At 44.9% G+C, this 23,685-nt stretch overlaps 1 protein-coding gene across 1 annotated transcript; it reads left to right on the forward strand.

Annotated features, from left to right (window-relative positions):
- The first annotated feature begins 17,070 nt into the window (after nt 1-17,070).
- On the forward strand, nt 17,071-19,708 carry LOC109770952 (probable isoaspartyl peptidase/L-asparaginase 2). Its single transcript, XM_020329665.4, has 2 exons — nt 17,071-17,696; nt 18,929-19,708. The coding sequence occupies exons 1-2, from the start codon at nt 17,301-17,303 to the stop codon at nt 19,532-19,534; spliced, it is 1,002 nt and encodes a 333-aa protein (XP_020185254.1). The 5' UTR covers nt 17,071-17,300; the 3' UTR covers nt 19,535-19,708.
- The last annotated feature ends 3,977 nt before the right edge of the window (nt 19,709-23,685 follow it).

Consider the following 23,685-nt stretch of genomic DNA (forward strand, 5'->3'; position numbering starts at 1 on the left):
TTAGACCTTCGGGTCCATAGTTATTAGCTAGATGGCTTCTTCTCTCTTTTTGGATCTCAATACAATGTTCTCCCCCTCTCTCGTGGAGATCTATTCGATGTAATCTTCTTTTGCGGTGTGTTTGTTGAGACCAATGAATTGTGGGTTTATGATCAAGTTTATCTATGAACAATATTTGAATCTTCTCTGAATTCTTTTATGTCTGATTGGTTATCTTTGCAAGTCTCTTTGAATTATCAGTTTGGTTTGGCCTACTAGATTGATCTTTCTTGCAATGGGAGAAGTGCTTAGCTTTGGGTTCAATCTTGCGGTGTCCTTTCCCAGTGACAGTAGGGGCAGCAAGGCACGTATTGTATTGTTGGCATCGAGGATAACAAGATGGGGTTTTTATCATATTGCATGAATTTATCCCTCTACATCATGTCATCTTGCTTAAGGCGTTACTCTGTTTTCATAAACTTAATACTCTAGATGCATGCTGGATAGCAGTCGATGAGTGGAGTAATAGTAGTAGATGCAGGCAGGAGTCGGTCTACTTGTCTCGGACATGATGCCTATATACATGATCATACCTAGATATTCTCATAACTATGCTCAATTCTGTCAATTGCTCAACAGTAATTCGTTCACCCACCGTAAAATACTTATGCTCTTGAGAGAAGCCACTAGTGAAACCTATGGCCCCCGGGTCTATTTTCCATCATATTAATCTCCCGACAACAAGCTATTTCTGGCGCCGTTTTTATTTTGTTTACTTTACTTTGCATCTTTATCACAAAAATACCAAAAATATTATCCTATCATATCTATCAGATCTCACTCTCGCAAGTGGCCGTGAAGGGATTGACAACCCCTTATCGCCTTGGTTGCGAGGATTTATTTGTTTTGTGTAGGTGCGAGGGACTCGCGCGTAGCCTCCTACTGGAATGATACCTTGGTTCTCAAAAACCGAGGGAAATACTTACGCTACTTTGCTGCATCATCCTTTCCTCTTCAAGGGAAAACCAACACAGTGCTCAAGAGGTAGCAAGAAGGATTTCTGGCGCCGTTGCCGGGGAGGTCTACGCAAAAGTCAACATACCAAGTACCTATCACAATCCCTTATCTCCCGCATTACATTATTTCCCATTTGCCTCTCGTTTTCCTCTCCCCCACTTCACCCTTGCCGTTTTATTCGCCCTCTCTTTTCCGTTTGCCTCTTTTTCGCTTGCTTTCTGTTTGCTCGTGTGTTGGATTGCTTGTTTGTCACGATGGCTCAAGATAATACCAAATTATGTGACTTTACCAATACCAATAATAATGATTTCCTTAGCACTCCGATTGCTCCTCTTACCAATACTGAATCTTGTGAAATCAGTGCTGCTTTGTTGAATCTTGTTATGAAAGATCAATTCGCCGGCCTTCCTAGTGAAGATGCCGCTACTCATCTAAATAGCTTCGTAGATTTGTGTGATATGCAAAAGAAGAAAGATGTTGATAATGATATTGTTAAATTGAAGCTATTTCCTTTTTTCGCTTAGAGATCGTGCTAAAGCTTGGTTTTCGTCTTTGCCTAAAAAATAGTATTGATTCATGGAATAAGTGCAAAGATGCTTTTATCTATAAGTATTTTCCTCCCGCTAAGATCATCTCTCTTAGAAACGATATTATGAATTTTAAGCAACTTGATCATGAACATGTTGCACAAGCTTGGGAGAGGATGAAATTAATGATACGTAATTGCCCTACTCATGGTTTGAATTTATGGATGATTATACAAAATTTTTGTGGCGGATTGAATTTTGCTTCTAGAAATCTTTTAGATTTGGTCGCGGGAGGCACTTTTATGGAAATCACTTTAGGAGAAGCTACTAAACTCCTAGATAATATTATGGTTAATTATTCTCAATGGCACACTGAAAGATCTACTAATAAAAAAGTGCATGCAATAGAAGAAATTAATGTTTTGAGTGGAAAGATGGAGGAACTTATGAAATTATTTGCTACTAAGAGTGTTTCTGCTGATCCTAATGATATGCCTTTGTCTACTTTGATTGAGAATAATAATGAATCTATGGATGTGAATTTTTTTGGTAGGAATAATTTTGGTAACAACACGTATAGAGGAAATTTTAATCCTAGGCCTTATCCTAGTAATTCCTCTAATAATTATGGTAATTCCTACAACAACTCTTATGGAAATTTTAATAAGATGCCCTCTGAACTTGAGACCAGTGTTAAAGAGTTTATTAATTCACAAAAGAATTTCAATGCTTTGCTTGAAGAGAAATTGCTTAAAGTTGATGAATTGGCTAGGAACGTTGATAGAATTTCTCTTGATGTTGATTCTTTAAAACTTAGATCTATTCCTCCTAAGCATGATATCAATGAGTCTCTCAAAGCCATGAGAATTTCCATTGATGAGTGCAAAGAAAGAACCACTAGGATGCATCCTAAGAAAGATTGCTTTATGAAAGCGTGTTCTTCAAATCTCTACGAAAATAAAGATGAAGATCTAAAAGTTATTGATGTGTCCCCTATTGAATCTTTGTTTTGCAATATGAATCTTGATAATGATGGGACTGGATATGATCCACCTTTACGTAGAAGGCGTTCCAAAAATTCGGAGTTTTTAGATCTTGATACTAAAATTGATAAAAGTGGGATTGAAGAAATCAAAACCCTAGATGTTAATAAACCCACTATTTTGGATTTCAAGGAATTTAATTATGAAAATTGCTCTTTGATAGATTGTATTTCCTTGTTGCAATCCGTGCTAAATTCTCCTCATGCTTATAGTCAAAATAAAGCTTTTACCAAACATATCGTTGATGCCTTGATGCAATCTTATGAAGAAAAACTTGAGTTGGAAGTTTCTATCCCTAGAAAACTTTATGATGAGTGGGAACCTACTATTAAAATTAAGATTAAGGATCATGAGTTCTATGCTTTATGTGATTTGGGTGCTAGTGTTTCCACTATCCCCAAAACTTTGTGCGATTTGCTAGATTTCCGTGATTTTGATGATTGCTCTCTAAACTTGCACCTTGCGGATTCCACTATTAAGAAACCTATGGGAAGAATTAATGATGTTCTTATTGTTGCAAATAGGAACTATGTGCCCGTAGATTTTATCGTTCTTGACATAGATTGCAATCCTTCATGTCCTATTATTCTTGGTAGACCTTTCCTTAGAACGATTGGTGCAATTATTGATATGAAGTAAGGGAATATTAGATTCCAATTTCCATTAAAGAAAGGCATGGAACACTTCCCTAGGAAGAAAATAAAATTACCATATGAATCTATCATGAGAGCCACTTATGGATTGCCTACCAAAGATGGCAATACCTAGATCTATCCTTGCTTTTATGCCTAGCTAGGGGCGTTAAACGATAGCGCTTGTTGGGAGGCAACCCAATTTTATTTTTAGTTTTTTTTGCTTTTTGCTTCTGTTTAGGAATAAATGTTTGTTCTAGCCTCTGGTTAGATGTGTTTTTATGTTTCAATTAGTGTTTGTGCCAAGTTAAACCTATAGGATCTTCTTGGATGATAGTTATTTGCTCTTGCTGTAATTTCCAAAAACTTTCTGTTCATGAAAATAATTTTTAAAAATCACCAGAAAGTGATAAAATACTGATTCCAATTTCTGCTGATCAATAAACAAATTGTCTAGGTCGTCCTGTTTTGGCTGATTTTTTGGAGTTCCAGAAGTTTGCGTTAGTTACAGATTACTACAGACTGTTCTGTTTTTGACAGATTCTGTTTTTCGTGCGTTGTTTGCTTATTTTGATGAATCTATGGCTAGTAAAATAGTTCATAAACCATAGAGAAGTTGGAATACAGTAGGTTTAACACCAATATAAATAAAGAATGAGTTCATTACAGTACCTTGAAGTGGTCTTTTGTTTTCTTTCGCTAACGGAGCTCACGAGATTTTCTGTTGAGTTTTGTGTTGTGAAGTTTTCAAGTTTTGGGTGAAAGATTAGATGGATTATGGAACAAGGAGTGGAAAGAGCCTAAGCTTGGGGATTCCCATGGCACCCCCAAGATAATCTAAGGACACCATAAAGCCAAATCTTGGGGATGCCCCGGAAGGCATGCCCTCTTTCGTCTACTTCCATCGGTAACTTTACTTGGAGCTATATTTTTATTCACCACATGATATGTGTTTTGCTTGGTGCGTCTTGTATGATTTGAGTCTTTTATTTTTAGTTTACCACAATCATCCTTGCTGTACACACCTTTTTAGAGAGATACACATGATTTGGAATTTGTTAGAATACTCTATGTGCTTCGCTTATATCTTTTGAGTTATATAGTTTTGCTCTAGTGCTTCACTTATAACTTTTAGAGCACGGTGGTGGATTTGTTTTATAGAAACAATTGATCTCTCATGCTTCACTTAGATTATTTTGAGAGTCTTAAATAGCATGGTAATTTGCTTAAATAATCATAATATGCTTGGTATTCAAGATTAATAAAAACTTTCTTATGAGTGTGTTGAATACTAAGAAAAGTTTGATGCTTGATAATTGATTTGAGATATAAAGATGGTGATATTAGAGTCAAGCTAGTTGAGTAGTTGTGAATTTGAGAGATACTTGTGTTAAAGTTTGTGATTCCCGTAGCATGCACGTATGGTGAACCGTTATGTGATGAAGTCGGAGCATAATTTATTTATTGATTGTCTTCCTTATGAGTGGCGGTCGGGGATGAGCGATGGTCTTTTCCTGCCAATCTATCCCCCTAGGAGCATGCGCGTAATACTTTGCTTTGATAACTTGTAGATTTTTGCAATAAGTATATGAGTTCTTTATGACTAATGTTGAGTCCATGGATTATACGCACTTTCTTCCTTCCACCATTGCTAGCCTCTCTAATACCGCGCACTTTTCGCCGGTATCTTACACCCACCATAAACCTTCCTCAAAACAGCCACCATACCTACCTATCATGGCATTTCCATAGCCATTCCGAGATATATTGCCATGCAACTTTCCACCGTTCCGTTTATTATGACACGCTCCATCATTGTCATATTGCTTTGCATGATCATGTAGTTGACATCGTATTTGTGGCAAAGCCACCATTCATAATTCTTTCATACATGTCACTCTTGATTCATTGCATATCCCAGTACACCGCCGGAGGCATTCATATAGAGTCATATTTTGTTCTAAGTATCGAGTTGTAAGAAAATAAAAGTGTGATGATCTTCATTTTTAGAGCATTGTCCCAAGTGAGGAAAAGGATGATGGAGACTATGATTCCCCCACAAGTCGGGATGAGACTCCGGACGAAAAAAAAAGAGGCCATAAAAAAAGGCCCAAATAAAAAAAGAGAGAAAAAGAGAGAAGGGACAATGTTACTATCCTTTTACCACACTTGTGCTTCAAAGTAGCACCATGATCTTCATGATATAGAGTCTCTCATTTTGTCACGTTCATATACTAGTGGGAATTTTTCATTATAGAACTTGGCTTGTATATTCCAATGATGGGCTTCCTCAAAATGCCCTAGGTCTTCGTGAGCAAGCGAGTTGGATGCACACCCACTTAGTTTCTTTTGTTGAGCTTTCATATACTTATAGCTCTAGTGCATCCGTTGCATGGCATTCCCTACTCACTCACATTGATATCTATTGATGGGCATCTCCATAGCCCGTTGATACGCCTAGTTGATGTGAGACTATCTTCTCCCTTTTTGTCTTCTCCACAACCAACATTCTATTCCACATATAGTGCTATGTCCATGGCTCACGCTCATGTATTGCGTGAAGATTGAAAAAGTTTGAAAATGTCAAAAGTATGAAACAATTTCTTGGCTTGTCATCGGGGTTGTGCATGACTTAAATACTTTGTGTGGTGAAGATAGAGCATAGCCAGACTATATGATTTTGTAGGGATAACTTTCTTTGGCCATGTTATTTTGAGAAGACATAATTGCTTGTTATTATGCTTGAAGTATTATTATTTTTTATGTCAATATTAAACTTTTGTCTTGAATCTTTCGGATCTGAATATTCATACCACAATTAAGAAGAATTACATTGAAATTATGCCAAGTAGCACTCCGCATCAAAAATTCTGTTTTTATCATTTACCTACTCGAGGACGAGCAGGAATTAAGCTTGGGGATGCTTGATACGTCTCCAACGTATCTATAATTTTTGATTGCTCCATGCTATATTATCTACTGTTTTGGACATTATTGGGCTTTATTATTCACTTTTAAATTATTTTTGGGACTAACCTATTAACCGGAGGCCCAGCCCAGAATTGCTGTTTTTTGCCTGTTTCAGAGTTTCGCAGAAAAAGAATATCAAACGGAGTCCAAACGGAATGAAACCTTCGGGGACGTGATTTTTGGAACGAACAAGATCCAGGAGACTTGGACCCAACGTCAAGAAACAAAAGAGGAGGCCACGAGGTAGGGGGCGCGCCTACCCCCCCCCCCCCCCCAGGGCGCGCCCTCCACCCTCGTGGGCCCCCAGTTGCTCCACCGACGTACTCCTCCCTCCTATATATACCTACGTACCCCCAACCGATCAGATACGGAGCCAAAAACCTAATTCCACCGCCGCAACCTTCTGTACCCACGAGATCCCATCTTGGGGCCTGTTCCGGAGCTCCGCCGGAGGGGGCATCCATCACGGAGGGCTTCTACATCATCACCATAGCCCCTCCGATGAAGCGTGAGTAGTTTCCTCAGACCTTCGGGTCCATAGTTATTAGCTAGATGGCTTCTTCTCTCTTTTTGGATCTCAATACAATGTTCTCCCCCTCTCTCGTGGAGATCTATTCGATGTAATCTTCTTTTGCGGTGTGTTTGTTGAGACCGATGAATTGTGGGTTTATGATCAAGTTTATCTATGAACAATATTTGAATCTTCTCTGAATTCTTTTATGTATGATTGGTTATCTTTGCGAGTCTCTTCGAATTATCAGTTTGGTTTGGCCTACTAGATTGATCTTTCTTGCAATGGGAGAAGTGCTTAGCTTTGGGTTCAATCTTGCGGTGTCTTTTCCCAGTGACAGTAGGGGAAGGAAGGCACGTATTGTATTGTTGCCATCGAGGATAACAAGATGGGTTTTTTTAATCATATTGCATGAATTTATCCCTCTACATCATGTCATCTTGCTTAAGGCGTTACTCTGTTTTCATAAACTTAATACTCTAGATGCATGCTGGATTGCAGTCGATGAGTGGAGTAATAGTAGTAGATGCAGGCAGGAGTCGGTCTACTTGTCTCGGACGTGATGCCTATATACATGATCATACCTAGATATTCTCATAACTATGCTCAATTCTGTCAATTGCTCAACAGTAATTCATTCACCCACCGTAAAATACTTATGCTCTTGAGAGAAGCCACTAGTGAAACCTATGGCCCCCGGGTCTATTTTACATCATATTAATCTCCGGACAACAAGCTATTTCTGGCGCTGTTTTTATTTTGTTTACTGTACTTTGCATCTTTATCACAAAAATACCAAAAATATTATCCTATCATATCTATCAGATCTCACTCTCGCAAGTGGCCGTGAAGGGATTGACAACCCCTTATCGCGTTGGTTGCGAGGATTTATTTGTTTTGTGTAGGTGCGAGGGACTCGCGCGTAGCCTCCTACTGGATTGATACCTTGGTTTTCAAAAACTGAGGGAAATACTTACGCTACTTTGCTGCATCACCCTTTCCTCTTCAAGGGAAAACCAACGCAGTGCTCAAGAGGTAGCAAGTGCCAACAGTCGGCCCTCTTCCAGCAGATCGACACCGTCTTCTCGCACTTCCTTCGCCTCCGCTTCCGTGTACATGCTGACGCGAGGTGAGTCATACTCAATGTCAGTTGGGATGACAGCCTCGGCACTGTACACGAGATAAAATGGAGTGAAGCCCGTTGATTTGTTCGGAGTGGTGCGGAGGCTCCAAAGGACGGCCGGCAGCTCGTCGATCCAGCAGCCGGCCGACCGCTCCAGAGGCTCGACCAGTCGGGGCTTGATGCCGGAGAGGATGAGGCTTTGCTCGCTCGACTTGGTCGTTTGACTGCGGGTGGGCAACGGACGCTAAGTCCAGTCGGATGCCCTGCGTCGCGCAGAAACGAGCCAAGGCTCATTTGGCAAATTTTGTACCATTGTCGGTGATGATGCTGTGTGGTACTCCGTAGCGGGTGGTGATGTCTGCAATGAAGGTCACAGCAGTCGGAGCATTCAACTTCTTAATTGGCTTTGCTTCAATCCACTTGGTGAACTTGTCCACGGCAACGAGCAGATGGGTCATGCCGTTGCGTGCTGTCTTGAATGGTCCCACCATATCCAACCCCGAGACAGCAAAGGGCCAACCCAGGGGGATGGTTTTGAGTGCAGAAGCCGGTAGATGTTGCTGGGAGCTGAACTTCTGACACCCTTTGCAATGCTTGACCAATTCCTTGGCGTCTTCCAACGCAGTTGGCCAAATGAAACCATGGCGGAAAGCCTTGGCAACAAGGGATCTGGAGGCTGTGTGGTGGCCGCACTCGCCTTGGTGGATATCTTTGAGGATTGCTTGGCCTTTCTCTGATTCTACGCAGCGCTGGAAGACTCCAGTCACGCTGCGCCCGACGAGCTCTCTGTTTACGATCGTGTAGGCTCCTGCTCGGCGCTGCACTTGCCGGGCCGAGATCTCATCGGCCGGCAGCTCTCTATTCACCAGAAACTTGAGGATGGGCTCTGTCCATGATGGTGCTTGAATTTCTTCTACTGCACTTGTACGAGGGCAGTTGGGTTGGGAGGCGGCGGGTTGGAGTCGATTGCCGCTTGCTGCATTGCTGAAGTCTCCGGGCCGACTGCTGCAGCCCCCGGGCCGGGTTGTGAAGTCCCCGGGCCGGGTGCGACTGCTGCAGTCCCCGAGCCGCTTGGTGAAGTCCCCGGGCTGACTGCTGCAGCTCCCGAGCCGGGTTGTGAAGTCCCCAGGCCGAGTGCGACTGCCGCAGTCCCCGCGCCACCTGCTGCAGCCCCCGAGTCAGATCCGACTGCTTCGGGAGGAGCCGGCACGAAGATGGACTCAGATTCTGGAGAAGGCTTGATCGACGGCTTGTGGAGGCACTGAAGGGAAACGCCGGCTGGTATTGCTTGATGGGTGGAGCCGATCCGTGCCAAGGCGTCTGCCTGCTCGTTGTCGTTTCGTGGCACGTGAAGGAACTCACACCCTTCAAAGTATCCGCTGAGTTGTTGGACAAGGAAACGGTAGCTCGCCATGTTTGCATCCTTGGCGTCCCAGTCACCAGACGACTGTTGGACCACCAAGTCGGAGTCGCCGTAGCAAGGGATCTGGTGGATGCCGATCTCTTTGGCCAGCCAGAGGCCGTGTATTAGTGCTTCATATTCGGCTACATTGTTAGAGGCGGCGAAATGGATTTGCAATGTGTATCTGAGCTTGCCGCCTTTGGGGGAAGTGAGAACAATGCCGTCTCCCAAGCCGGTGCGCATCTTTGAGCCATCGAAGTGCATCCGCTAATGAGTGGAGTCTGGAGCTGGCGGCAGGTACTGGGTCTCGGCCCAGTCAACAAGGAAGTCGTCCAGTGCTTGGGACTTGATGGCGGTGCGTGGCTGGTAAAAGATGGTGTACGGGGCCAACTCGATGGCCCATTTGGCCACCCGGCCAGATGCATCTCTGTTACCAATGATCTCGGCAAGTGGGGCAGTCCAGACAACCGTGATTGGGTGCTCTTGAAAGTATGGCTTCAGCTTCTTGGCGGCAAAGTGCACGCCGTAGCACATCTTCTGGTAGTGAGGGTAGTTCTGCTTCAAGGTTGACAGCACCTCGCTCAAATAGTACACGGGCCTCTGGACCGACTGTGCTCTGCCGTCTTCTGGGCGCTCTACCACCATAACAGTGCTGACCACCTGGCTGGTGGCGGCGATGTAAAGGTACATAGGTTCTTTAGCAGCCGGAGCCGCCAGGACAGGCGGCGTGGTCAACATCTTCTTCAGCTGGAGAAAAGCTTCATCCGCCTTGTCATTCCACTCGAAATGAGTGGTTTTCTTCATGAGATGGTACAGGGGAAGAGCCTTCTCGCCCAGCAGACTGATGAACATGCTGATGGATGCCAAGCAGCCGGTAAACTTCTGGATGTCTCGCAGTCGGGTGGGTCTCTCCATCCTCTCGATGGCTTTGATCTTGACAGGGTTGCACTCAATGCCGCGCTCTGAGACCAGGAAGCCAAGGAGCTGGCCGGCTGGTACTCCAAAGACGCACTTCTCTGGGTTGAGTTTGATCTGAAATCGGTGCAGATTTTCAAAAGTTTCCTTGAGATCCTCCAAGAGGGTCTCGCGCTTCTCCGTCTTCACCATGATATCGTCTACATAGACGTGGGCATTCCTGCCGAGTTGCTCGAGGAGGCACTTCTGCATGCAACGCTGAAACGTGGCACCGGCATTTCTCAAGCCGAATGTCATGGTCAGGTAGCAGAAGGCTCCGAATGGTGTGATGAAGGCGGTCTTCAGGCTGTTTGCAGGGTTCAACTTGATCTGGTGGTAACCTGAGTAGGCATCCAAGAAATAGCTAAGTGTTGGAAGATTAATATGATGGAAAATAGACCCGGGGGCCATAGGTTTCACTAGCGGCTTCTCTCAAGAGCATAAGTATTACGGTGGGTGAACAAATTACTGTTGAGCAATTGATAGAATTGAGCATAGTTATGAGAATATCTAGGTATGATCATGTATATAGGCATCACGTCCGCGACAAGTAGACCGACTCCTGCCTACATGTACTACTATTACTCCACACATCGACCGCTATCCAGCATGCATCTAGAGTATTAAGTTCAAAAGAACAGAGTAACGCTTTAAGTAAGATGACATGATGTAGAGGGATAAACTCATGCAATATGATATAAACCCCATCTTGTTATCCTCGATGGCAACAATACAATACGTGCCTTGCTGCCCCTGCAGTCACTGGGAAAGGACACCGCAAGATTGAACCCAAAGCTAAGCACTTCTCCCATTGCAAGAAAGATTAATCTAGTAGGCCAAACCAAACTGATAATTCGAAGAGACTTGCAAAGATAACCAATCATACATAAAAGAATTCAAAGAAGATTCAAATATTGTTCATAGATAATCTTGATCATAAACCCACAATTCATCGGTCTCAACAAACACACCGCAAAAGAAGATTACGTCGAATAGATCTCCACGAGAATCGTGGAGAACTTTGTAATGAGATCCAACGAGAGAGAAGAAGCCATCTAGCTAATAACTATGGACCCGAAGGTCTGAGGTAAACTACTCACACATCATCGGAGAGGCTATGGTGTTGATGTAGAAGCCCTCCGTGATCAATGCCCCCTCCGGTAGGACGCCGGAAAAGGCCCCAAGATGGGATCTCACGGGTACAGAAGGTTGCGGCGGTGGAATTAGGTTTTCATGGATGCTTCTGTTGGTTTGGGGGTACGTAGGTATATATAGGAGGAAGAAGTACGTCGGTGGAGCAATGTGGGCCCCAAGAGGGTGGAGGGCACGCCCAAGGGGGGTAGGCGCGCCCCCCTACCTCGTGCCCTCCTGGTTGCTTTCTTGACGTAGGGTCCAAGTCCTCTGGATCACATTTGTTCCGAAAATCACGTTCCCGAAGGTTTCATTCCGTTTGGACTCCGTTTGATATTCTTTTTCTGCGAAACACTAAAATAGGCAAAAAAACTGCAATTTGGGCTGGGCCTCCGGTTAATAGGTTAGTCCCAAAAATGATATAAAAGTGTATAATAAAGCCCATTAATCATCCAAAACAGAAGATAATATAGCATGAAGCAATCAAAAATTATAGATACGTTGGAGACGTATCAGGCCCGCCGCCTGCGGGCCGTACCGACAGCCCGTCGTGGGAGCATGGCTCTCTCTGACACGGGTGATGTCGTGGGCTGCGTGGCAACAGTGTCGCGCCAGACCGGAGATCTCCGTCTGGTACGGCACACTGTGGCCACGCTTGACCCTAGATTTGGGGGTGGCAGGGCGTGCTGTAGCCACGCCCTGTCTCCTCGCATTTATGTGGATGCAAACTTTGAGAACGCCTAGGGCCGCCTGCTAGGATCCGGCCTCTCTGGAGGCCGCCTGCTAGGAGCCGGCCCACCATGTAGCCGCCTGATGGGCTCTGCCGTTTCCTGGCAGCCAGCCGCTCAGACCAGCCGGCCGCGAGGAGGCGGCGCTTCGCTCTTTGAATCTTGAGGGAGCAGCCGGCCCCGATGTCTTGAAGCGCCATGGGGGGTCGATGAGGCTACCCGTGGCCAATTACTCCGACAATTCTTTTGTCGAAATTACCCACTCTTTACCGCATGAAAAACACACGTGGATGTCTCGTTTGTATAGGTCCATTTATCTGGGTCCACCATATAACAAATTATTGATAAAACGACCAGACGAAAATTATCATTTCTGAACATGATTTTTTAACACACTACAATTATATATGCTCACAATATGCATATGCACTCATCTTTACGAACGAACGCACGCACACCCTACCCTTTGAGCACCTCTGAACCGGCACAACTTTTTGACATTGAGGAAATCACCACACACACGTCTTGTAGTCGACATGAACGTCTCCTCGCACTGAATGAACATCGGCGAAAATTCTGAAGTAAATCTGAAAAAATGTGAGCACCAATGCTAAGTTTAGAACTTGAATCCTGATGAGTTGATTCCACCATACGAAACCTAAACATCACGCTACGCACTTGGCAACCCATAAAAGTTAAAGGACAAAAGCATAACAAAAGTGCTCAAAAAAGTAGATATGTTTGTTACATATCAATGTCCCATTTATATTGGTAAATCTATTTCGGTCCACTATACACACTTGCTGATAAAACCAGCCATGTAGCATGTCACTTCAGTACATGGTGAACAACCAAGTGGCCTACTTAGTTAGCTACCAACAAAAAATTGCAATCAATGAAAAAGGACATGCTGACAAGAGGCAGTTTAAAAACCAAGAATATCATGCGGAATATGGAAAACAAAAAAATCATCATAGATATATGATATGTATCTACTTGCCATCAATTTGAAAAATCAAAGTTGATCTTCACGTTTAAAACAAAAAATATTGTTTCTATGAATAGTAGTCTACTTTACCATTCCCACCGAATTTTGAATCATCTACACTGCACAATTGGATATCTTTTAATTATTGATTCAAAATATTGCATAATCATCTGTGATTTTTAAGTCGAATTGTACGACAGTAGCACGGTGGCATGTAAATGAAGGCTACCATCAGATTATTCTTTTCTTACACCATTAACACACGATGAATCTTTTCAAAGCAGTATGAGTTCTATGTTCAAACTTGAAAACTCACCAAAAACTTACGCCATGACTGGTGAATAGTACCTTTTCTATCTTTGTTTTTAGTTTTCAGCTGACAATTTGCAAAAGAATAATCCTGATGTGTGCATTACGGTACCGTAGCAAGTCGGATTATTATGATTGGAAATATGGAGGCAAGGTTTACCCAGGTTCAGGTCATCACGGTTGTGGCAAAAACCCTACTTCCTACTGGGGGTGCACATCAACATGGATGTCCGTAGATGTATCGATGGGGGTGAAACTATGCGATGTAAGGTACCTACAACTATCCCGGTCTCACCTTATAAAGGAGGACCATGCCTACGGTTGGACACATTCTAGTTCTCTACGGTGGTTTGAAGAGTCCTCCGAGATCTCCGGCGGTTCCTTTATATTGGAGGGCCGTAGGCAGGGTAGCAGACCTAGGCCATTGCATGGCTTGGTGGGCCCTACTTGTCCTGGTGGGCAGAATTACGGTAGCCTTGTATCTTTTTCTAACCCAAATTTAAGTAATTTCTGTAAGAAGTATAGTAGAATCTTATCAGTAGCATTTGACTAATCGAAACACTTGAGGTTAGTCCAGTTTGTGGTCTTATGCAATGTTTTTACATGAGACATGATGGAAAGTCCAGATGCAAAGCTATAGATGACGTCTTTGAAGAACATTGATGCAAGTTTTAGTTTATCACAAATATTCACCATTGATTCCTATTTCATCTTATTACATATATTGTGTTCAATAATAAACAAAAGTTGGATCATTTTAGCAAAAGAAAAACATTGCTATCTATCATGGAGAACCTTATTGGATGCCATCCAAATAGGCATGATTTTCTGTCCACGAGTACATAGAAAGATAATGTACACAAGACTAACTAGTATGAATGACTCATGAACTAAGCGGAGGAAGTGCTACATGATAGATAGAAAGCGCTCTCATTACACGATCACCTAATCCATACTCCTTCCTTTTAAAGTAACTAGTAAATGTGTACGCCCAATGGACGTTGATATTAGGTAGTATATTAATTGTCGCAATATTAAGTAGGATACTATTTACGTGTTAATTATGTGATTACTGTTGACTTAGATTTTTGGCCATGATACTAATCGCATGCATTATGTAGGATATTCTTTATGAATTAATTACATGATTACCGCAAGTCTGATATTTGGTATGATATTGGTTGCATGTTAAATATGTTGAAAAGACACCATGAGTGACCTGGTTTAATGATCGAGATTAGTTGGATCTACCCCTTGGGCATTTTTACATTGGTATAGATATGAAGTTGATGATGACAAAGCATACCTCGTTCCAACTGCATTATGTGTCGACCACATGAGCATGCGACATTTTGATGGGAAATAACAATTAAGGTACCTCCGCTGAAGATGGTGTAGTGTTATGTTTCATGGAACTTCATCTGGGCAGATGAATAATTAGTTATTTCTTCTTACATGGTGATGTAAAATGATAAGGATTTTTCACACAAAAAATGTAAAATGATAGCAATCAAGTTTTGGGTGAGACATAATAATGTAAAATCTAGCAACTTCTTTAGACAAATGGAAAGCCTTCGAAAGCAACGGTTAGCAAAGTGAACCCCTCCTGCATGCGCCTAGCATTGATGTGAATATGTGGCCATTTTTAGGACGCACTCGATCCCCTGTTTTGAATGGATCTTGAAGACTTAATCGTCAAGGACACTCTTTCCGTATTGCAGAGAAACTGCATATCCTGCAGATAAAAGGGAATATTCAAAGCATACTTGACTTACAGTAAGTACCGATTGACTATGAGAGATTTAGTCACTAATAAGTGTATCATGCATGACATCTCTCGCGGAAAGAAATGAACATCACACTAGTGGAGCTCCCTTTCGCCTTCGTTTTCGCTGGAGCTGTGCGCATGTAATTTCGCCTCCCTGACTCGCCTTGACTACAACAATATTCTATGTGCAAAAGAGGAATAAAACGTAGAAATTAACATGGAGGATCAGCAAGCACTAGAGTAACTTGGATTCCATCGTGGCCTACAACTTGTTGGTTTTCTAGCGAGTAGTACTACCATGGGAAGCCCTCACTGGTTGAGGTAACTTTTTTCTAGCCGAGGCCGGGTTAACTTTGTATGGCAGTCGGCAGGTGCGTGCATCATCTCATCTTTTTGCTCCGGGGAGCTGGGGAAAGCATGCATGCGCTGTTTGTGGTTTGTGACCGTGTCCGTGCGCGTCGCCTTCCTCGGTTGGGTCGAAAGGGATGCAAGTGCGTCACAGATTCTTCTTGTCTGAAATTATCTCGGGTGACGAGTGGTAAAACCGGCGCCCAGGTGTTGAGTGATGACGGTGAAGCAGGTACTGGATCGGTTGGTACTCCGGCCCAAGCCGTCGGTAATCTATGCCTGTGGCTGATGGTGGCCGAAACAACGATGTTCCGCACAGAAAAGTTGTACCGGCACATGGAGTGCCTACCCTTCCTTTGCTCGTCAGGACAAAATAAGAAAGGTGCTTGTGGTACAGTGGAGCAGGTAACTCAGAAATGACAACTGAAACTGACTGCAGACTGTAGTACAACACAAATGATGAGTTTGGTTAAAAATATCCTCCTATTCCCACGACTGATTTGGTACTGCAGATGCACTTCATATCTGCCACTCTGCCCTTAATTTGAGGTCTTGCGATCTTGCATAATTTGGCAAGTCCTTCATGGGTGATTTGGTGTGATCTCCACAACAATTTCAGTTTTTTTTTGAATTTTCAGTTTACAGGATCGTCAATAGGAAAGTTAATCCTGATTTTAAAAAATGGAAGTGACAGCAGTGTACGCAGTACGTAGAATCTTTACGCAGCCCCCGCGAGATTAGGTGATAATTTAATTCCTTAATAACGAGAGCTCCGGCGCAAAAGATTCCATCGCCATCGTCGCGTGGCTTGAGTGAGTGCGCATCTCGTGGCGGATTCCCCCGCAGTTTGTATGCTCTAGCTTGTCTGGATTCCACGGGGAATCAGCCCACCAGGATCTTTTCTGCGCCGGCAGCCAGCAGCGACGAAACGCTTCCTTCGGTGGTTGGCTGCAGCCGGCTGCTGCACTAACATTCAACCTTAAGCATTGACCCGCTGTTTAATTTGTTCTAGGACTAGTAGTGCCTGAATGCATGTTTTTGTGGGACTTATTCGAGTACTTTAATAATTTGATCGTTTTGTTGCATGGAATTATTTGGCACTAGAAGAATGCCGTCGACATTTTTAACATTCTTGTCGGTGTCACTGCTCTGGACTGTGGAGGTTGAGTAAATTCACCGGAATCAACCGCAAAAAAAAAATTAAAAAAAAAATCGATCTGAAGCACTGAATCTTCCTCTTGACTTGTATTCACTTTTACCATGAAGTTGTCTTGCTCGTTTTGTCCTAGGAGAGACATCATGCCATACCGTTGCAAAATCTGATGCCAGGTAAATTGGCCTGTACTACAAACCAACGAAATGCCCTGCCGTGCTGAATCCAACCGGATTCTAATTGCACGGCCTCTGAAATAGAGCTGCCGGATCCGTTTCTTTATCGTTTGTATAGTACTGGAAGGAACATGCAGGACCGGCTACCGTTCCGTTCCCTAGCGAAAGAATTAGTACTCCCTTCATTCTAAAATATAAGTCATTTTACAGACTCCAACATCGAGTACATACAGATGAAAATAAATAAATCTACAATCTAAAACATGTCTATATACATCGTGCCGCGTAACGGAGCGAGTAGGACGGCGTGAGTGCCGCTCCCTCCCGGACCCGAGATTCCAAAACTCCGCGCGTCCGCTCCCCTCCCTTCCCCTATAAATACCCCGCCCTCCCACCTCCCATCCTTCATCTCCAACACACACCAACAAACAGAGCAACAAGAAGAGCACAGCATCACGTAGCCGTAGCGACAGAGAGAGAGATCCAAGTGCCTTGAGCCACCTAGCAACACTCCACCCCCAGCACACACATACACGCACGCATGGCTCGCTGGGCCATTGCCATCCACGGCGGCGCGGGCGTGGACCCGAACCTGCCGGAGCACCGCCAGGAGGAGGCCAAGCGCGTGCTGGCCCGGTGCCTGCAGGTGGGTGTGGACCTGCTGCGGTCCGGCGCCGCCGCGCTGGACGTGGTGGAGGCCGTGGTGCGCGAGCTGGAGACGGACCCCTGCTTCAACACGGGCCGCGGCTCCGCGCTCACCCGCGCCGGCACCGTCGAGATGGAGGCCAGCATCATGGATGGCAACGGCCGCCGCTGTGGCGCCGTCTCGGGCGTCTCTACAGTTAGAAACCCGGTCTCCCTGGCCCGCCGCGTCATGGACAAGTCCCCACACTCCTACCTCGCCTTCGACGGCGCCGAGGATTTCGCCCGCGAGCAGGTAATTAATTCTGTGATTAAGCCAATCCTGATTACCCTCCGTTAATTCTGTTTCCTACCAAAAAATGCACCCCACTCAATAAGGAAAAATATAAAGTGGGTGCATGGCGATCTAATCACCACATATTGGTATAGTAATTAACATTTTAAATTGGGAAGTTCACGTGATGGAACGGACGGAGTTTGTGGTATACAGTACTTGACACGTGTGGATGATGTGTGGGGCACTTTGGTGAGGTACACCATGTGTGCACAGCTGCATCCAGCTAACTTGCACGGGAAAGACCGTCCCTCTCACATCCAGCTGCACTCTTACAAGACACAGTTTTTCGTGCTCGCTCGGAAAATACAGTACAAGACACAGTTTGCTAAACCCAGCAAGTTAAAAAGATGCACGTGCTTGTCTCCCTTTCGTCCCCTGATCTTTGGAGAAATGTCTGTACCAAGTAGCATGAGCTGATTTCACATCCAGCTGAAGATAACCGGTGAAAAGTGGACAAAAAACATGGGTCTCGTGGTGACAACAGCCGCCTTGCACCTACCAAGCCACTGCTATTGCCAGCTCGCCACGATTTGTGGTCAGCGCAGCCTACTTACGATATTTCCATGCCACTCCAACTTAAATTTGTCCTCTCCTACATATTAAAATTCTACAAAGCTTATAAGTTTTCTAGTCAAGATCGTGCAGCTAGCTAGCAGCAGCCGCACAAAGGAATCCATCGATGCATATGCACGATTATTATTATTATTATTGTATCTGGCACCATTTTTCATTACTTCAAACAAACTTAATACGTTTGTTAATCAAAGTAAACAGTAGAAGGCTATACGCAAGAAGCAGTGGCAAATAGGAGTGTCGTGCCGGATCCATTAATTAACCTAGGATGGCTAGCAGCTGTGCGTTCACCCGTGCTCCTCTGTTCCTGCCGCCAAAACTTGTGCACGGCATCGCCTCCTCCTTGTGCACCACTCGTGCCGTGTGGTTGGCACCCATCGGCCGCGCCGGGACCAGGCCACTTGCTCTCCCGTCCGACGAATCCGTCGTCCGTACATGGTCCACCACCCCGACCAACAAGAGAAAGCAACTGGATCTGATTCCTACAGAATCCGGCGCTTTCCCTGCAGATCTCGTGGCCTAAAGGAATCTGCGATCTTTATATGCATCCAGAGCTAATTCGGATACAAAATTGATTGATTTTTCAATGTGTTGATCTGATTTTGATGTGATTGTAGGGTCTTGAGGTTGTGGACAACAGCTACTTCATCACGGAGGAGAACGTGGGCATGCTCAAGCTCGCCAAAGAGGCCAACAGCATCCTCTTCGACTACCGCATCCCGCTGGCCGGGGCCGACACCTGCAGCGCGCTGGCGGCGGCGTCGGAGAACCGCAATAACAACGGCATGGTGATGAACGGGCTGCCCATCAGCATCTACGCGCCGGAGACGGTGGGCTGCGCGGTGGTGGACTCGAACGGCTTCACGGCGGCCGCCACCTCCACCGGAGGGCTGATGAACAAGATGACGGGCCGCATCGGCGACTCGCCGCTCATCGGCGCCGGCACTTACGCGTGTGGGCACTGCGCCGTGTCGTGCACGGGCGAGGGCGAGGCCATCATCCGCTCCACGCTGGCGCGCGACGTGGCGGCCGTCATGGAGTACAAGGGGCTGCCTCTGCAGGAGGCCGTGGACTTCTGCGTCAAGGAGCGGCTCGACGAGGGGTTCGCAGGCCTCATCGCCGTGTCTGGCACCGGCGAGGTGGCGTACGGGTTCAACTGCACCGGCATGTTCAGGGGCTGCGCCACCCAGGACGGCTTCATGGAGGTCGGCATCTGGGAGTGAGCAAGTGCATCTCGGAGTGTACATACATTTGGCCATCCTGCGATTGCCATCTGGTTCTAGTCTAGGAATCATCGGTTAGCACTCGTTACTTCATAACCATGAGCTACCGGATAATAAATATGTGACGGCCTATGATGCACCACGTGCCTGAAAAAAGTTCAAAGTTCCATGAATCACTTCTATTGTAAAATCGTCCCATCTTCATCCAACGGCTGTAAACAACTGATGATGTTCATCTTCCACCTTTGGCTTCTTTTTCCTCACGTGTACCCGCCGGTCAGCCGAGGCTTAACCGCTTGCCTCCTTCCCCCCCCCCCCCCCCCCCCCCCCCCCCCTCGGCGTGTTGTTTGTCGCCCCGGCATCCCTGCCACATCAAAAAACAACTCCGGAGATCTCTTGCGCCCCACCCCCTAATACTATAGATAATGTTTAACCTAAGATAGATTTCCGGCGAGGTCCGCTGTGGCTAAAAAAATGACCAACGCATGAAAAAAATTCAGACACCTGAGAAATGGCAAAACCGAGTAAATGCAAATATATCGCAGAAACCATTATTGCTAAGCTTCCTTTAAAAGTTGGACTGCACTGACTCCAAAACGTTCTATTTTTAGGGACGTTATTGAACGACTCCATCATCTTCTCTAATTATATACATGCATGCATTAAAATAATGGCATATCAGAGTGTTCCTATTTTAAAATTTTAAGGGACGATCGCATTTTTGCCCTTAATGAGAACCTACCCATGAGGTCTGCTCTTACTTTTTGACTCTACTTAGTTTTGCCCTTAGATTTGTTTAATAGGTTGCCTGACCGTGTCGTCTGGTCAAAGGCATTTGGCCTCAAATGCCCCTCGTAGCTGGCACAGGCGCAATGTCCCTAACATGCGGGACCTGCTGGGAAAAAACAAAAAGAATTATGGATGACCCATCTCTCTCTATCCCTTACACACCGGACCCACCGTAAAAAACAAAAGGTAATAAACATGACTCCTCTCTCTCACTTACATGCGGGTCCCACACCACAAAAGCAAAAAAAATTATCTCTCCACCCCCCCCCCTCTCTCTTAGTCCCGACGCCATGGACAACCTTGATGTCGTGGACCTCCGGCGAGCCCTCTAGTGAGTCGCCCCAATGGCCACCCGAGCCACCTCTGTCAACCTCCTCCTCCTTACCCTCCTCAACATCGGTTAACCACCTCCGGTGCCGTGCAAAAATCATCATCGAGTGCCACATTAGCCGTGCAACGCTCGCTGCCATTCGACCACCTCGGTCAACCTCCTCCGGAGCCGTGAACAATCGTCACCGAGAGCCACCAGAGCCGTGCGTCGCGCGCCCAATTCGACTACCTCGGTCAACCTCCCTCCATTTCACCCATGATATCTTTGTCTCCCTTGTGCTCCTACTCCTTTGCCATCGCGATGCCAAGAGCATGTCCTCCTCCATCTTCTCGAAGGAATATGCGGCCAACCTCATCCCTGATTCAAATTACCATGCCTGATAGCCATACCTCGAAGTCTGGAGCAACCCTGCGGAATTAATTGACTTGGGCTGCTCAAATCGACAATATGGCTTTCGTCTTCTCCACCTTAGGTGAAGCCCTGCACCTCCTTCGACTTCTCCCCCTTAGGTAATCGCTTAAGTACTGTGAGATAATTTTCATGTTACAATGAAGGGTAATTTCCTAAGTGGGCACAAAGACGCATCTTTGCATCACTACTAGACTTGTTCCCAAAATAAGAAAATCAACCATGAATATACGAAACAAAAGCCAGTTCTTAGGAATACTTGCTCCCATTGGATAACGCTACATTCATCACAACCACCACATATGCATACTCTCTATTTGCTCTTGTAATCATTTATTACAGGGAAAATTTTGTTTTTGCCACTCTATCTTTTGCCCACTTTGCTTATGCCGCTCTAGAATTTGACATCTCACTTTTGCCACTTTTATCTTTTGATAATATATCACTTTTGCCATTCCGTGGCAAAAGCAAAATTTTCAGAATGGCAATTGTGATACATGGGAAAAGCTAAGAGTGGAAAAAGTGGAATGAAAAATTATCATTTTTGCCACGGAATGGCATTTGTGATGTATTGTCAAAACCTAAGAGTGACAAAAGTGAGATGTAAAATTCTAGAGTGGCATAAGCAAAGTGGGCAAAAACTAAAGTGGCAAAAACAAAGTTTTCCCATTACAGGCACCTAACATTCGTCTTTGTATTGCTAAGTAATTTATTTATCTCCTTGAAATGCTTATATATTAGTTTTAGAGAGTCGAGGTAAAGTAAACACCAAACTGCAAGGATAGTCATGTAAGTGGCATACACACTTGAGAGAGTAGAAAACCTACCTTTAGCTCCAACAGGTATTGACACTCATAAAATTTCTACATCCACATTGGAGAGTGCTACAACAACTCTCTGCATTTTCCACATCCGAAGAAGTTTAGGACCGCTTGTTCCCTAGAGGCATACTTGTTTGCCAAGTCGAAAAACTCTCGGGCCCTACCGGGAGACTTGTATCTGATCCTGCGGGTCATCCAAGGAAGCCAAGGAAGTGGAGACCGGTGGAGAATGCATAGATGACCTTTGGTTCATGCACCTCAACGAGCGAGTTCTTTACTCGAGGAACCGCTTGATGTAGTCCAGATAGTATGCTAAGTCATGTTTGGATTACAAAATACCAAAAGTTCACAAGAGCTGCCCCTAAAAAATAGCTCACAAGAACCTCTCCGCAAACAAGTCGGGAAATGCCTTCTTGTTGTAATATTTTTTTAGAGATTGTTGATGTAAGTTTTGGTTTAAATAAGAATCTTTGTTGTTAATCTTTATTTCATTGTGCTCAATTTGATTTACTTTGATTGGTTGCCAAACATATCTGTCCTCATCCCCGATAAAAGAGCGCGAAGCATTTCCCCCCTTTTGCTTCGGTGGCTAGGGCAAACTTGTCCCGCTGCCCTCTGTCTGCTGGTCTGTTTAGTAGTTTAGCTTACATTTTTTTAGTCCTCGCAAGTGTGGTGCTCGGGCGGTTGGCAACGCTTTTATTTTTTAACTTTGTCTTCCGGGCTCCGCTTCTCCTCGAATTCGTCCATCCGAGTGTAGTCGACAGAACCCCAACATAGATTCTTGTCGTCTCTTTGCGGCGGCGAGACTAGGATTTCTTGTCGTCGTATTGGCGCGATGGCTAGACTTTACGTTTGGTGCTTCAGATCTATTCAAAGTTCAATGATGACAATTGTGGCTTCAGAGTGTTGCTCCTTAAGGGCATGTGCACGAAAACTTTTCTAACTATTATCGACAAGGTCAGCCTTGCTCCTGTAGGGAAACAACGCCAGCGGCGCGTCGACGTCTTGTTCTGGCATCGGTAGTGATCGTTCAATGGTGTATGGACCTCGATGTGATTTTTAATATGTTTGAGGTGCTTTATATTTAATGTACTTTTATAATAGATCCAGATTTTTTTGGGAAAAATAATCCATCCTCATTTTTTTCGCTACACTAGTCATCATCATCATTGACAAAAATATAATACGAAGCGTGTTAGTGTGTAACACAGGGTTGATGGATTGCAAATTGAGTTCCCGTATCCTCATCCTCGGCCGCGTCATCTCTCTCCCGTGACGCCTCCTCCCCCACGTCCAGAAACCCGATCGCATCAACGAGTCACCGTTCCAGATAGGCGGCAGGGAAGCAAGCAGTCTGAGGTTTAACATGCGCGCATTGCCATTGTTGAGCTGTACCCCAAATCTGGTTGACGCTCATCTGTGATGTCATAAGGCAGCTGGTGAGAACGCGGAGGTCCATCTGAACCCAAAGCTTAGCTTCTTGCTTGGTTGACTACCTAACGGAATAGACTAACACTAACATGCATGCGCGATCAGACCTGGCTGTGGCTAGTTAAGCTCCTCCTGGCCAGGGTTGACATTGTCGCAGCAGACAAAATCTTCATCTGATGGATGGCAGCTAGTCTCGCCATGCATGCATGACCGGTCTGGAGCCAATCATATGCCGTAGCCAAGTGCAAATTGAGATGTACTCTCAAGAAGTAATGTTCTTTCCAGATTAAGCTTATCTCCCGCACCGCCATTGGTCAATGGGTGAGTTAGCATATCTTAGCGGCAGCTAGCCAGACGACAGAAAAATTATT

Source organism: Aegilops tauschii, chromosome 2 (genome assembly GCF_002575655.3).
Source record: "Aegilops tauschii subsp. strangulata cultivar AL8/78 chromosome 2, Aet v6.0, whole genome shotgun sequence".
Lineage (NCBI taxonomy): Eukaryota > Viridiplantae > Streptophyta > Magnoliopsida > Poales > Poaceae > Aegilops > Aegilops tauschii.

What these genes read in the sequence shown, in the direction of transcription:
- LOC109770952 (XM_020329665.4), top strand. Translation starts at nt 17,301, where the DNA reads ATGGCTCGCTGGGCCATTGCCATCCACGGCGGCGCGGGCGTGGACCCG. An exon ending in AGGATTTCGCCCGCGAGCAG is followed by an intron (nt 17,697 to 18,928) that starts GTAATTAATTCT and finishes ATGTGATTGTAG; the next exon opens with GGTCTTGAGGTTGTGGACAA.